The 14,961-nt window shown below is 38.3% G+C and overlaps 1 protein-coding gene across 12 annotated transcripts in view; it reads right to left on the reverse strand.

Annotated features, from left to right (window-relative positions):
• Nucleotides 1-201: 201 nt before the first annotated feature.
• PAXIP1 (PAX interacting protein 1) overlaps nucleotides 202-14,961 on the reverse strand; it is a 59,618-nt gene continuing 44,858 nt past the window's right edge. For 11 of the 12 annotated variants that reach the window (XM_065542831.2, XM_074036449.1, XM_074036444.1 and 8 more), the window contains 8 exons: nucleotides 13,209-13,279; nucleotides 11,608-11,710; nucleotides 10,319-10,487; nucleotides 4,061-4,161; nucleotides 2,840-2,974; nucleotides 2,673-2,748; nucleotides 2,527-2,591; nucleotides 202-359 (listed from right to left, as the gene is read on the reverse strand). In XM_065542831.2, coding sequence (XP_065398903.1) covers nucleotides 348-359; nucleotides 2,527-2,591; nucleotides 2,673-2,748; nucleotides 2,840-2,974; nucleotides 4,061-4,161; nucleotides 10,319-10,487; nucleotides 11,608-11,710; nucleotides 13,209-13,279 — 732 coding nt within the window. In that variant the 3' untranslated portion in view covers nucleotides 202-347. Of the gene's footprint in view, nucleotides 360-2,526; nucleotides 2,592-2,672; nucleotides 2,749-2,839; nucleotides 2,975-4,060; nucleotides 4,162-10,318; nucleotides 10,488-11,607; nucleotides 11,711-13,208; nucleotides 13,280-13,559; nucleotides 14,741-14,961 lie in introns of those variants that run through there. The other variant, XM_074036447.1, reaches the window with a different exon arrangement.

Genomic DNA, 14,961 nt, shown 5'->3' on the forward strand with positions numbered 1-14,961 from the left:
CATAATTTAGAGATAGCAAGGTCTTTATTTACACCATTTTATTTCTAGTTGAAGTCCCATAACAGTTTTGTGAAAACATTTAAAAACCTGGCAAATGAATCATAAAACCTAATGTGGGCTCTTAAAGTCATATAATACAAAACATAATTTATGTTTCCTCAGAATAAAATTGCACATCTTAAAAAGATGCAGTATATTTATTATATCTGTCTTCCTGCTTTACAGTCTGATCCCCCAAGAAAGCAGCTGGAAAACAAGAGCACGTGAAGGAAGCGCGGCAGCTCCTTGCCAGCCAGACAGCTGGCCCTGCACCGCAGGAGTCCACACGCACTGCAGCCTAGACGCCATCAGTTAAACTTATATGTAGGCTTGTTGAGGAAAACGACTTTCAAACACAAGGCAAAAGAAAAACATGAAACCAAGGGTTCCAACATTCATCACCCAGTTTCAGGGACACCCTTGTAGGAATGCTACAGCCTCTTTCTTACCCATTCAAACCAATCGCTCTGCTGCACACCCACATCACAGGAGGGCCTCAGCCCTGGCACACAGGCTCGCTCAGCCCAGGGACATCAGCACCTGTGCCAGCTCCCCAGGGGATCCATCATGCGGCCAGAGCTGAGGCCCAGCAATAGCTGAAGTGTCCTTTAATTAACATGTACACCACACAGCCCCCAAGAGCTGACATCCCCAAAGCCCCAATACAAACAGCTGATTCCTACCTATACCTTCAGGAGCAGGTGCCGACCTCTGCAATTCTAAACCGTCCGCTTTGGGCAAAATTAATCAAGTTACAGATATGAAAAAAGGCCCCCAAGGTAATACTTACAAGTCACCCATATAACTTTTAAAGCAATTTCTTCCGAAAGTAAATGTAGTATAGAACAGGCTTTCACAAATACAAATATGAATGCCAGAAAAAAGTCTGGAAAACATGCAAGAGTACATATTGTATAAAAACCAAATGCTTATAGCATGCCTCTTATCATTCCTATCAGTAGCTCCTGCAATAATTTTCTAATAGATGGCGGTATGGAATACACCAAGCTCTGATATGAATGATAAGAGCACTTCTGCACCAAGCCTCATTCCAACTAGACAGGCTATTTATGGCTAAACATGACATTGGCTTCTGGGACTGAGGCAAATTTTACTTCTTTTTTTTTTTAAAGACAGTTTCACTCGTTGCCCAGGCTATAGTGCAATGGCGTGATACTGGCTCACTGCAACCCCTGCCTCCCGGGTTCAAGTGATTCTCCTGCCTCACCAAGTAGCTGTGATTACAGGTGCCCGCCACCATGCCCAAGTAATTTTTTTCTATTTTTAGTAGAGACAGGGTTTCACCATGTTGGCCAGGTTGGTCTCGAACTCCTGATTTCAGGTGATCCGCCTGCCTTGGCCTCCCATCCTGGGATTATAGGCATGAGCCACCGCGTCCAGCCAAATTTTACTTCTTTAAAAGGGCTTTTCTCTCAGTGATATCAAGGTCTTCTGTCTACTATTATAACCATAAGCTCTTTAGGGTTAAGAGGAAAATGTTTGATAAATGTAATTAACTGGATGAATGTCAGTGTATTTAAATGTAAATATACTTAAATGTAATTACCTGGATGAAACAGGCACACACAAAGAGAAAAAAACTCGGCAAGGATGGTATCATTCTGACCTCTGTGCCTTACTGAAGCAGTCCTATCCCAAACACAAAATTCCCCTGCGTAAGGAACGGTCCACTGAGGCTGACACTGGTCAGAGGTGGCAGAGGCTCCCACCCTCACAGGGAGGAGGAGCTCAGCCCTCCAGCCTCATTGCAGGAGCCACAGGGAGAAGTCCGGAGAAAACCCTGGCAGAAGGCCCTCTGCAATGGGAAACGGCAGTTCAAACAGAATTTTCCCATAATGACCTGTAAGGCATGTTTTGCTTCACTGATGGGCTGTTCATACATTAAAATAATAATTCAGAGATTTTTAATAGGAATTCAAATAACAGATGATGAGCTTTATTTTTTCCTGAATGTCTGAAATAGAAAAAAGTCTAAGCGTGTCATTATTCTAGAGACTGACTTTGCATTTTCTTGACACGTTGATAAAGTATTCACTCTGCCACTTCTATTTAGTAGAATTTATTTCCCATCCCAAAGTTCCTGAGTACAAAGGCTATATACGAACTAAATTTCATTTTGAAAACTACAAACTCAAAAATGAGCTGATAAAAAGGAACATGTATTTATTTTTGCAATTATTTTCTATTTTATCTAATTGTCAAATACTTTAATACCTCCATAAACTAGACAGCACAGATCCTTTCTAATTAACATCACCTATTAAAACTGAACTCTCAGCAAGTTAAGAGAATGTTTTCACTAGCAACTCAAATGAATATTCTGAAGAGAAAAGAATTGTTCACTGCATAAATCACGATAGCAAAGAAAGGAAAAATGGCTTGCAAAACAGGAAAGCTACTGCCTTATTAATCTGGGAAATCCATTTCATATCCAACCCATCTACTTTTTATTCTCTTTTGAAAAGGATATGATTCATAGTCCAGCGTTTGTGTGAGTACTCCGGTCAGAACGAACTCTGCATTGTGAACATCTGAACAGGGTGGAAACAGACTGTTAGAGAGATCCACTGCTGTGTGCACACACACTCACATACGTAAGCAGGGAAACGTACCTATGCCTCTGGCAAAATATTCTCGGCATAAATGAAGGTCATTTTCGCAGGATATTAAAATTATTTCCGACAAACTCTAAGGAAAAGAAAACGAGTGTCTCAGTGACCGAACACGGATTCTGATACAGGGCAACGACGGACTCGCCGGTGGACTCCGCTCTACCCACCGAGTTCTGCTTGTGCTCCATGAGTTTCCGGAAAGATGGCTGCTTGGATAACACCTTTCCTCCTGCACACTCTACGATTGCCTTCATAGTGGAAAGACTTGGGCAGATGCCAGGTGTGATGTAAAAATATTTTGCCTAAAATTAAATGAAAATATATGTATTGTGTTCTTAAAATGCTTTAATTTTTAGAGTATATAATTTTCATAGATTCTGCCCTGAGATTTTTGACAAAATTTCTAATTTTATGACATTATGAAGCTACTATTCTCCTGCTAGCACTCAGTCTGAAGTGGAAGAGGAATCCAGCGATGTAAATTTGGAATTTAAGCATTTTCACATGTTAAGTATGCCTGAAGATGATTTAAAGTAACCAGAACTTAAGTCTCTAAAACAAGTCGTTTTGTGAATAAGCAATAATATTGCAAATATTTTTCACAATTTCTATACAATTTTAAATCAGCATTATATTTCACCACACTTATCTGCCCAGCAACAGCCTCTGGCGTAGCATGCTGCCTGGCTTGTATCCCTTTTCTTTATTTTCTCCATATTATTTGAACTCAGAGCAGGAAATGATATTGATGCTTAAGATTTAATTATCTAAAAAGCTTGCTCCTGAGGATACCACAAAATACTATTCTCTCTTAAACTGCAAATCATTTCTAATTCCTGTTGACTCCTTAAGAAGGTTAAAGAACAGATTATCTTTATTGATTTACTTAGTTCTTTGATACAAAAAAAAATTCCTAACTGTTCTAACACTTATCTAACATTTAAAAATCTTTAGTTCTAAATTATATCTATGCACACTGAATATTTTCCCAAGTATCTTCTTCAGCTGAATATACATTTATTGACAATAGTATGAAGTAAGCAATGTCCTCTAAAGATTTATTAAAAGCAGAAAAATGAACATGCCTCTTAACAATTATTCAAAAACCTACTCCTTGAACAACTTATTTCTCAGAGATGTATTTATTAAATTTGTGTACTTATTTTTAAACGTTATAGTAAAGAAAAGTTCTCTAGAGATGTGCTGTGGTTCACAGGAGGAAGACCTCCAGTGGCAATGTCCAAGAAGGAAGCCAAGTGGTAAACGGGATGCAGGGTGAGCCCAGCTCCCCTGGAAGTGCACTTCCCATCAAATCACCTGGTAGTTCCCTTCAGCAGGTCCATGTGTTATGCTTACTTGGACTGATTTACTTTTCCCTTAAAGTGTACCTTAAAGAGCGGAGAAACATGTGCCCGTTTTAAGGATTCTTCCAAGCTGAAAGAGAAAAGTACTTCTGCCTCAGCATCTCGGAGAATGTAGTTCTGCTCATCTGGAAAACAGAACAGCACATACCCTAAAAAGTGTGGACACGTGAAGTGTGGCAGGTGTGACCCACAAAATTCTCACCCATATTCAGGTACGTAATACTACAGCTACATTTACCTGCACGACCTTCGGATATTTAAATCTCACCATTATATTTCATTTACTTCCCTCTAAAAACAGCCAGACCAAAAAAAGACAGGCAGGTATTTTTTCTCCTAGATCAGTGGTAATTAACCATTTGGGGTCCTAAACTCTTGAAAAAAACAGGGCTGGGTGTGGTGGCTCATGCCTGTAATTCCAGCACTTTGGGAAGCCGAGGAAGGAAAGCTGCTTGTTGCCAGGAGTTTGAGAACAGCCTGGGCAACATAGTGAGACTTCATCTCTACAGAAAAATTTTAAAATCAGCTTGGCATGGTAGCATGTGCCCATAGTCCCAGCTACTCAGGGGGCTGAAGTGGGAGGATTGCTTGAGTCTGGGAAGTTCGAGGCTGTGGTGAGCCATCATTGCACCAATGCACTCCAGCCTGGGCAACAAAGTGAGATCCGGTCTCAAAATAATAGTAATAATTTTTTTTTTAACAACAAAAGTATAAAAAAAGAAAAAAAATTACTGAAAAATATGAACCCTCTTCCCATAGCTGCTCCTCCCCCTCTTTAGCCCCCAACTGTGATTTCAATACACTATTTTAGGAAGTTCACAAACTTTCCAAGCCCACAGATCTCAGGTTAAAACCTCCAGTCCTAGAAAGACAAGCTTTAAATAATCCCATCCGTGTGTGTGTGTGTATTAAAAAAGATGTTATATATGTTTTATATGTTATATATATGTTATATGTATGTTACACACACACACACACACACACAAACTCAAGGACCTGTAGGACATTGGAGTCATTTGGCTGATAATCAATTGTGAATTTACCAAACTTTAAAGATTCACCAAACATACATTCCTTTTAAGTATATAAAAATATACAGCAATTTATAAAGGATAGTTTTATCAATTTTTAAAGACTTCTGACAATTATTAATAATTGACAGATTTTCGGAGTTTTCATAGCAACATTTTAAGAAATATGTCAAAAGTTAAAGATCACAAAATGTTTCAATCTTCCTATAAATATGTCTCATATTCAGAAAACCATTTCTTCTCCTCCTCCTCCATTTCCTACCAACCAAACAGCATAATAAGGCAGCTCAAAGCCAATAATATATACATCAAAAGCAGAAAACAAGGAAAAGTGATTTGGGATTGGCAAACTGGGGTTGCCAAGATGACACATATTTTAGGATTTGTGGGCTATGTATTATTTCTCTTGCATATTCCTCTTCTCTTTTTTAAGCAATATTTTAAAAATGGAAAAACCATTCTCAGCGTATGGACCAGTCTGCTGACTGCTGGGCAGGAGCAACCACATCATGACAGAAACGCAGGGATCTGTTCACCAACGGTGAGAAATACAAATTCAATCCCTGAGTCAACCAGCGGGTAGGAGGGCTTTTTAGGTGAAAGAAGATAAAAAAGGTCTAAAATTTGGAGAAAGAAAAAATGATGAATTAAAAAACGAACAAAAAAAGTACTGTCACACACGAGATGGTATATTTGAAGTGTTACTTTCTAGGGGAAAAACGAAGGCTGATATGCCTTCTGAAGAACTTGTGTGAGATCACCAAGTAGTAGTTAATGTTTATGATAGAGAAAATACCACTGAGCTCAGTGGCTCACACCTGTAATCCCAGCACTTTGGGAGGCCGAGGCGGGTGGATCTCTTGAGGTCAGTAGTTCAAGACCAGCCTGGCCAACAGGGTGAAACCCTGTCTCTACTACAAAATACAAAAAAAATTAGCCAGGTGTGGTCGTGGTGGGCGCCTGTAGTCCCAGCTACTAGGGAGGCTGAGGCAGGACAATGGCTTGAACCCGGGAGGCAGAGGTTGCAGTAAGCCAATGGCAGTACTCCACTCCAGCCTGGGCAACAGACTGGGTGAGACTCTTGTCTTAAAAAGAAAAGAAAGTAACATTGAAAAATAAAATAATACAGCTAAGACGATCCTGTCACAGATGAGACATTGAGATTTTGGTTTTTTCAAACAGGGTTATGTTAACTTAGTAGTAGCAATGTAAAGACTCAACCTGAACATTAAACTTTTCATGGAAGTACAAAAGAAATGAGTATCCCAGAAATTGATTATAATATCGATGTCTCAAATTTTGTTTAAATTACACATCAATATAAAATCCCAAAAACATGCACCTACCAAAACAGGTGTAGAAAACAGTCCTTTCAACAAATGATGCTGGAACAACTGGACGTCCACATGCAATAAAAGGAATCTGGACACAGACTTTACTCTCTTTTAAAAAAAAACTGACCCAAAAATGGAACATAGACCTAAATGTAAAATGCAAAACTATGAAACTCTTAGAAGATAACACAAGAGAGAATCTAAGGGACCTTGAGTTTGGCAATGACTTTTAGATACAACACCAAAGACACAATCCATGAAAGAAATAATAAGTAACCTGGACCTCACCTATTACAATGGCCAAAACCCAGAGCACTGACACCAGCACATGCTGAGGAGGATGTGGAGCAACAGGAGCTCCCACTCACTGCCGATGGGAATGTGAAATGGCATGGGCACTTCAGAAGACAGCCCGGTGGTTTCTTACAAAGCTAGACATACTCTTACCATATGATCAAGCAATTGCACACCTTGTTGATTTACCAAAAGGAGTTGAAAACATGTCCACACTAAAACCTGCACATGGATGTTTTAGCAGCTTTACTGATAACTGAGAAAATTTAGAAACAGCTAAGATGTCCTTGTGTAGGTGAGGGGCTGAACAGAAACATTCTGACAATGGAATATTATTTAGTGCTAAAAAGAAATGCACTATCAAGCCATGAAAAGACATGGAGGAAGCTGGGACGTATATTGCTAAGCAAAGAAAGCAAATCTGAAAATCCTGTATACTGTATGATTCCCAATATGTAACATTCTGGAAAGGGCAAGACTACAGAAAGAATAAAAGCTCAGTGATTGCCAGGGGTCAGAAGGCAGGAAGGAGTGAGTGGGTGGAGCACACAGGATTTTTAGGGCAGTGGAACAACCCTATATGCCGCTGTAATAGCAAAATCACATCCTTACACATTTGTTAAAACCCAATGACTGTTCAAGGCCAAGAGTAAGCCCTAATGTAACTATGGACTTTGGGTGACAATGACCCAAATATCAATGTAGCTTCATTAACAGTTAATAAACATTTCACTCTGGTGTGGGATGGTGACTGTAGTGGGGGTGGCAGTGTGTGTGCATGGGTATGGGTGGGGTATACGGGAACTCTCTGTACTTTCTGTAATTTTGCTATGAACCTAAACCTGCCCTAAAAATTGTATGTTTTTTAAAAAGAATAATTATAAACTGGAAAAATTATAAACTGGAAAAATTATCTTAGGAAATCCTAAAATATGGAAGATAAAATATGAAATATATTTTCTCAATATTAAATGTTTATAATATAACACAGCAAACACTTATTAACAGTGCTATAAAGAAATAAAAGCTAGTCAACCAAAACTTCCCATCAAATATGAACTGTAAACTTTATATACAGATAAAAGAACCAGATTTTCACAAACTGAAACTTGAAAAATTAAGTAAATTGGTCATTCACTAAATTGGCTGCTTGGCAAACTAATTTTCAAAGAATTAGCATGTTCTTGGTTGGAAAAGAAAAAGAATAAGCAAAATCAGAAAGTAATAATAAAGATCTCCAAGCCTGGGTGTTGCCCAAAAGCAGCAGACAGAGCCAACAGAGGCTGGAACATTACAGACCCGCCTTCCCCCCAACCCAGGCTGCTGTATGCCATGCTCCCACAGCAGAAGCTAAGAAATTACACTCACTATTTCTATTAACCAATAGACTATCTCCTTCTAAATTTTATAACATTATACGAAATTGGAAACTAAAATGTTTGTAGTAATTGTTTCTACCATGTTTTTCTTCTGCTTTCATTGTTAAGTTTTATGTTTCATTAATATCTTTTTTAGTGTCAAAAAATTTTCAAAATTTCAATTAAAAAAATTTCTAAATACCACTTAATACATGCGAGCCTCATTATTCACAGATTCCGTATTTGCCAATTTTCCTCCCCTCTGAAATTTATGAACCCACAATCAGTGTCTGTGGCACTGCAGTGGCCATTTGTGGACATACATGGACTGGAAAAGAATCAGTCATCCACATGAACGTTCCTAGCCAGGAGGAACAAGGCCATGCCTTGCCTTCCTGTTCCAGCTGAAATGGTGAATAAGCATCCTCTTTGTGATCTATTTAGGGCTACTGTTTTCAAATCTGTGTGCTTTATGTTGGTGATTTTGCTGTTTAAAATGTCCCCAGCCCTAAGTGCAAGAAGGCTGTGATGTGCCTTATGGAGAAAACACGTGTGTTAGGGAAGCTTCATGCAGGCATGAGCTACAGTGCTGCTGATCATGAGTTGAATGTCAATGAATTAACAATATACATTGAATAAGGTGTCTTTAAACAGAAACACACATAAAACAAGGTTATATATGAATGGCTAATGAAAATGTAGCGAACAGAGGCTCTCAGGAACCTAACCCCATGTTTACCCAGAGGCTACAGTAGAGCATTCACTAACTCAGTGTCTGTGCAACTTTATAGAGCATAACTACCTGAATGACAAGAATTGCCTGAATATCATACTTGAGGATTTAGTTTTTTCTTCAGATTAATGATTTATTCTTTCCTGTGTCTTACTGCCTTAGATACAAAATCATAAAATTTTAACTTTAGTTCTAGTTTTGCTATAAACAGCAATCTTAAGTATCTTCATTTTTCTGGGTTTTCTCATCTGTAAAATTAGACTACATGAACTTTAAGATATATACACTTCTAATTTATTTTCATAAACATGAATTATATTTAAAATCTGTGGCCAAAAATGTGACATGAATCTAAAATATTTTAAATTTAAAAGACGGATTTAATGATGACTTGTGTCTGTTAAGTGATAAACAAGGTGAGTTTAGCCACAAGAGTGTAACGGGACCTAGTAGCACCCCCTGCAGGCCTTGCTTGCTCCACAGCCACACGCCCTGCTCTTCCCTTTGGCAGCTATATCTTTCTGCTTAGGGGGTCGGGGGCGAGGGAGGCATAGGTGAGAAAGTGTGAGAACACGTCAATATAGGGCAAACACTGGCACAGAAAAATGAGCATGTGGATGCTCTAAATCAGGGGCTGGTAATCAATATAACTGCAACATGATGGAGTAGCCAGGGAGTTCAGTTTTAGTGCCAGCGTGGTTGGGGCAGAAAGACCAAATGAGAAAAAAGACTGAGAATTCGGTGAAGCTTGTCATGGGGCATGTGCCTCTGAACTGCTCAACCCAGACAGGGCCCAGGGGAGGATGCAGGACACAGCTGGGGAAGCTGAGAGGTGCCTGGCCTAGATGATGCACTGGAAACACCAACTCTGCAGACACAGGGTGACACCACTGCTATGCAGGACAGTAAGGGCACACAGCTCCCCTGGCTATACAGCCTCCATGAAGAAAAAAATCGCTTAGAATTTATACTTATTTTATACCTAGCAAGGTTCTAAAAACACTTAGGTGTATATCAACCTAAGAAAAAACTATCTTTTACGTGCCATCTCTAAATGTGACTGTTGGTAAAAGAATTTCTCTTTTGGGGCTCTGAACAATGGAAGATGGGCAAGAGGACATAGATGTCTTTCCCTCCTTATATAAACTGATATCCAAAGTGTATTTGAGTAGGACATTTACATACACCTGCTCTCTTTCCAAATAAAGAAAAAAATTATACTTCCCTGCACTTTGAAAAATCTCATTTTACAGCCAGATTCCAAACGAAATATACTAACAAGAAAATAAAAAGAGGGACATAGAGCTTGTTTTCCCCCTAATATTGTCCAATTTACCAAAACTTTTATACTTAGGGTAAAATGCAAAGACATCAATCAAAGGAATCACTGGGGATATGAAATAAATGTATAAATTTAAATGAATAACTATCACAGTTAAAAAAATAAATATTTGTTGGGATGAAAGAGATGAATTCAAGGAAAAAAAAGTTTATTTGGCAGTAAAAACAAAGTTACTGGTGCTGCTCCTTACCAATGAACTTCTGACACCTGAAGCATTCTTCCAGCCACTCTGGCGTCACTATGTGCTTCACGACAGAAATTGCCGTCAGGAACTTCACAGTGCGAGTCACTTTGCTGGCAACGAGATGCGTGCACTTCTGTGCAGACTCTGCAACCTCCCCACCGAGAATGTAGAGCTTCTAAAGGTCACAAGCACAGGTCAGAAATGAAAAAGTTTAGCATCCATAGAGCCACACTGACAAAGAGTAACACAGAGGAATACCTATCTAAAGACAAGGTTTATGACTGTAATTCTCAGCCACAGAAAACAGTGTGACAGGTAAGATGAAACCTATAACTACAGGAGAAAAATAAAAAGGAGAATTTATCATTTACATTTCTGTAGTTTAAATCCACACAAATCAAGATTAAAATACGAATTCTCCATCAAACATCAATAACATATCTCCATGAATAAATTAAATGACATGAGAATGATGCAGCTCACGTCACAATGAAGAGTAAACAGCCAAGACTTGCTAGGCTGAAACTGGTGTTAATGAGGAACATTTACCTGCTATCTTCGTTTTCTGAAATGATGGCATAAAAACTGGCTAAGATTTGAGCATATAAAAAAGCGACCTCCTAATAACTATCCTCACATTTTCAAGGTGGAGAAATTAATTTGTTCTAAATGTACAATAGTAGCATTTATAATTGTTTATTTTCCTTAAAAAGGAAACCAGGAGTGAAATGTATGAATCCACCATAATACAGGTCAACTTATACTCTTAACCATCCTCTCCCTCACCAAAACAAAACAAAATCCCATCATCCTTTGGGTTGTTATTTCAAAAAGTATATTTAAAACCTGTGCCCATTTATCATCTAAACAAATACACAAACTCCCTTTGGCCTCACTCTACCCAAGAAAACTAATCTTGGGTAGACTGTGTTTCAATCAGATAACTTGAAAAGACAGGTTTCCTTCATGCTGCATGTCTTTATGAATATGACACAGAAGGAGACTTGCAAATGTTCATGTGACTATTAACACGGTTCCTGGCCTATGCTAATAAGAAAGCAAGTATCTAAGTATGAAATAATAGCACAGAACATGGCAGAAGCCACTAAACATTTAACTAGTTGTTACTATAAATACTACTAAAAATACTTCATAAATATGCACTATAAAGACTGCTACAACAAGATATTCCTGACTATCTAAACTATGTAAGTTAATAAACTGCCGATCTGAAGTAAATATATACAAAAAGGAACACTGCTAAAAATCCTTGTACGAAGTAGATGAAATTTCACCTTAATATACTGTTGAACCTGGACAGGCTCGAATCCAGTGAAAAGCACAAAAGGGGTCAATTCCGGAGTTAGCTTTTTAGTGGGAGGTGGTATGTCTTCAATTCTGTGGAAGAAATACACATAAAATAGTGGTGATTTCATATTTACTTACAATGAAAATTTTCTTTAGAAAACAAGGGATTTCAATAGTTTAACAAGTTTTAACTGCATGTGGTTTTTATTATTAAAGGAAAAATACAATGAGCTATCTGTCCTCCTTTTCTTTCCACCATTTCCATAAAGTCACCTTCCAAAAAAGACTACCTCTGAAGCTTCCAAGAGAGGCATCCAATTCACTTTTGGTTAAGATCAATACTTCCTTCTTCATCAATCCCCTCCTGATTAATTTTTTTAATTGGCTTTCAGAAGAAAGCAAAGTTGCTTCTAAACATCACTGATTTTGCTAGCTTTATACTTCATTCTTTTCTATCAAGTTTTTAAGATAACCTTGTGTGACTCAGGCCACTCCTTGTTTGCACGTTCACCATCACTACAAGTCAGCCGAGTGTTGCTAGAGCTTCCCGTGTCTTTTACATTCTAGCCCTCTTCAACCACAAATTATGAAAACGCGACTCTGCTCAAGCACACATTTTAAATTAAACCTTTTTGTTTTTTACATAACCCTTAAACTTTTTAGATCTTTTTTTCAGCTTATTATTTTCTGAGACAGTCCAATAAAAATTTATTTTAAAATTTATTTGTGGCAATTTGATGACAGCCTCAAAAAATATCACATAATTAGGATTTTATTACAAAAGTCAACAGTTCAGTTTGTGTTTTGAAAGTGGGGAATGGAAGGAGGGAAAGAGGATGAGCAGGAAAGAAAAGATGAAGAAACTGGTAACTGCAAAAAACAATTCAAGCAGTTATATTTCACCATGTACAGTTTGGAAAGAAGAGTTTTCTAGAATCAAGGAAGAAAATAAAAGCTCTGTTGGTTTGCTCCTGCATTTGCTATGCCTTACTAAGTAAATGATTGGCAGGACATCATTATTGACTCCTGCTGGCCGACATGACACTAAAATGATATGCATCTCAATCTACATACTCCAAGCCAAAAACCAACATGCCATGTGCACTGCACACGTCCTTCCAAAGGCTTTGGGTCTGGATCCTCCTTCCCACCATGGCCAACACTGCTCTGTCCTCATCGAGAACTGGCAGATCCAAGGAGCATACCCAAGACGACGTCACAGCCTACATGCTCTCTTGGCACCTAGAGCATGTTCTTCAGCCGTGCCCAGGAGGCCTGGGGCTCCGCGGTGTACCTCTGAGCTGGGCTCTAGACCTCCCACCCCATATCCACCACTGTAGCTTCTGTTTTACATGGTGGAGAGGGGCTTCTTATAATATGTCGCTTAAAGAAAAAGAATGAATTTTTTTAAAATAAAAAATATACTGGCCTATGTCATTAAAATGAAATAAAGTTGTAAAGCAAAAAGCAAACTCTTTCAAATCCTATTTACTGCAAAACATTTTAGAAACGTTCCTCAATTGCCACCGATTTTCCAAAGCAGACCTGTGAAAGCCAGCAATAAAATATTTAAGGTTATTACTCATACCTGGCTCTTTTGGAAGAAGGCTGGACATTAGCTACTTCATTCTGTTTCAGTTTGGGAGGTAGTCTTACACTCTGCAATTAAAATATTGTCAACTTTAATTCAATCAATCTACTAAGTAATACAGTAGCTTCCAAAAGATTTAAGTGTCGAATAATCAAACTACTTAAACATATATAAGAATCATGTTCTTCTTCACCACATCAGAACTAGTCTTCACCTCAAAAGATCACTAGGACAATGCAAGCCAGGAGAAGAAGCTAATATTCCAGAGCGAACCTCTGTATTGTTTTCATTTTTTGTTTTTTTCTTTCCCTCTTTATTCACAGAATCCTTCCGGTATCTTAAAGTATCTTTGTTCCTTTTTTTCCTCCATGTTACATACATGCAGCCCTCAACCTTGAACTTCTCAGAATGGTTTTTATTTCAAATATTTTGTCCTGTGTCCCAATTTAGAATGTGGAAAACATGACTGAAATTACACCTCTGCCCTAAGACTGTTCCTAAAAGAGAAATTTCACCTATGAGATTTCACAAAAGACGTTACATGACAATCAAATCAACACTGCTTGCTACCAACAGCCAGACAAGGTACCAAAACCTACACTCTGCCTCAGCAACATGGTCACATCCACTAGGACCAGTTCCAGTCCCTGACCCTGGAGCAGAAGCCATGCTAAGCACAAAGAGAGCAGGAAGGAGATGGGATTCCCTTGTGGGGTCCCCACCACAGTCAGCATCTCCATTCTACCCTATTCCTCGTTCACTCCTCCTTCACAGTTTCAACTCAGAGGTTCTTTGACTTGTGTGGACCAACCATGTCTTTCCCAGATGTTTTATTACTTGAAGGAATTGCTCTCAATCTTATTAATTTACTTTAACTAAACTTATTTTTTCTAAATATTGCTGCCGTATCTAGACAACCAAAATAAATATATCTACAGAAAGCATTCAAAATCTATTAGCCCTGTCATACACAGAGAATCAAGCTTTATAATAATTTGCAGGAAAGTTTATTACACTTTTTCTTATTATAGTCTTTATAAGAAAACAATTTCTCAACTCTCTATTTCCAAAGATCGCATTTAAGTCTCCAAATTGTCATTCACTGGTACCAAGAGTAGAAACAAATGGTGGGATAGGCAAAAAGGGTAAACTGGGCCTCTTTGTCTCTAAGATTTTTAGCTTTTAATTACTGATACAAAGCTACCAGAGAAGCTGACATCTGGAGCCCCTGACAACTTCAGAATATAAGCCATATAGTTTGGGAGGAAAACTCTGATGACCACTTTCTCAGTGTGAGCTTAAAAGCCACCATAAAATTCCTTTCAGCTAAATGAACTGGGAGAATATTTGCTTTTGCTGATGTGTCCAAACTGGTCATGTCTTTAAAATTAAAATCATAACTACTAGTTTAAGCTAGGAAAAAAAATACATCTACGATCACATTATCATTAGCAAGAAGAAAACAAGACTGTGGCTTGGGGGGCTTCCTCAGAGACTCGGGATGATTATCAGCAGCTTCCAGATGAGATCTGAAAAACGAGTAAGTCAGTAGATAAATAACCAGAAACACAGGCTTGGGTGTTAGCTGCTAATCCTCATGACACTATTCTCCTCAGCTAGTTGTTCAAGTGGCACAAACCCTAAATTACCTCTGTATACAATAGAAATGTGGTGAAAACTTGGTGGGTCCATGACATGGAAATCCATTTTTAAAAACAAAGGTTAGTATATAACAACATGAACATAAACC

This window comes from Macaca fascicularis, chromosome 3 (genome assembly GCF_037993035.2).
Source record: "Macaca fascicularis isolate 582-1 chromosome 3, T2T-MFA8v1.1".
Classification (NCBI taxonomy): Eukaryota; Metazoa; Chordata; class Mammalia; order Primates; family Cercopithecidae; genus Macaca; species Macaca fascicularis.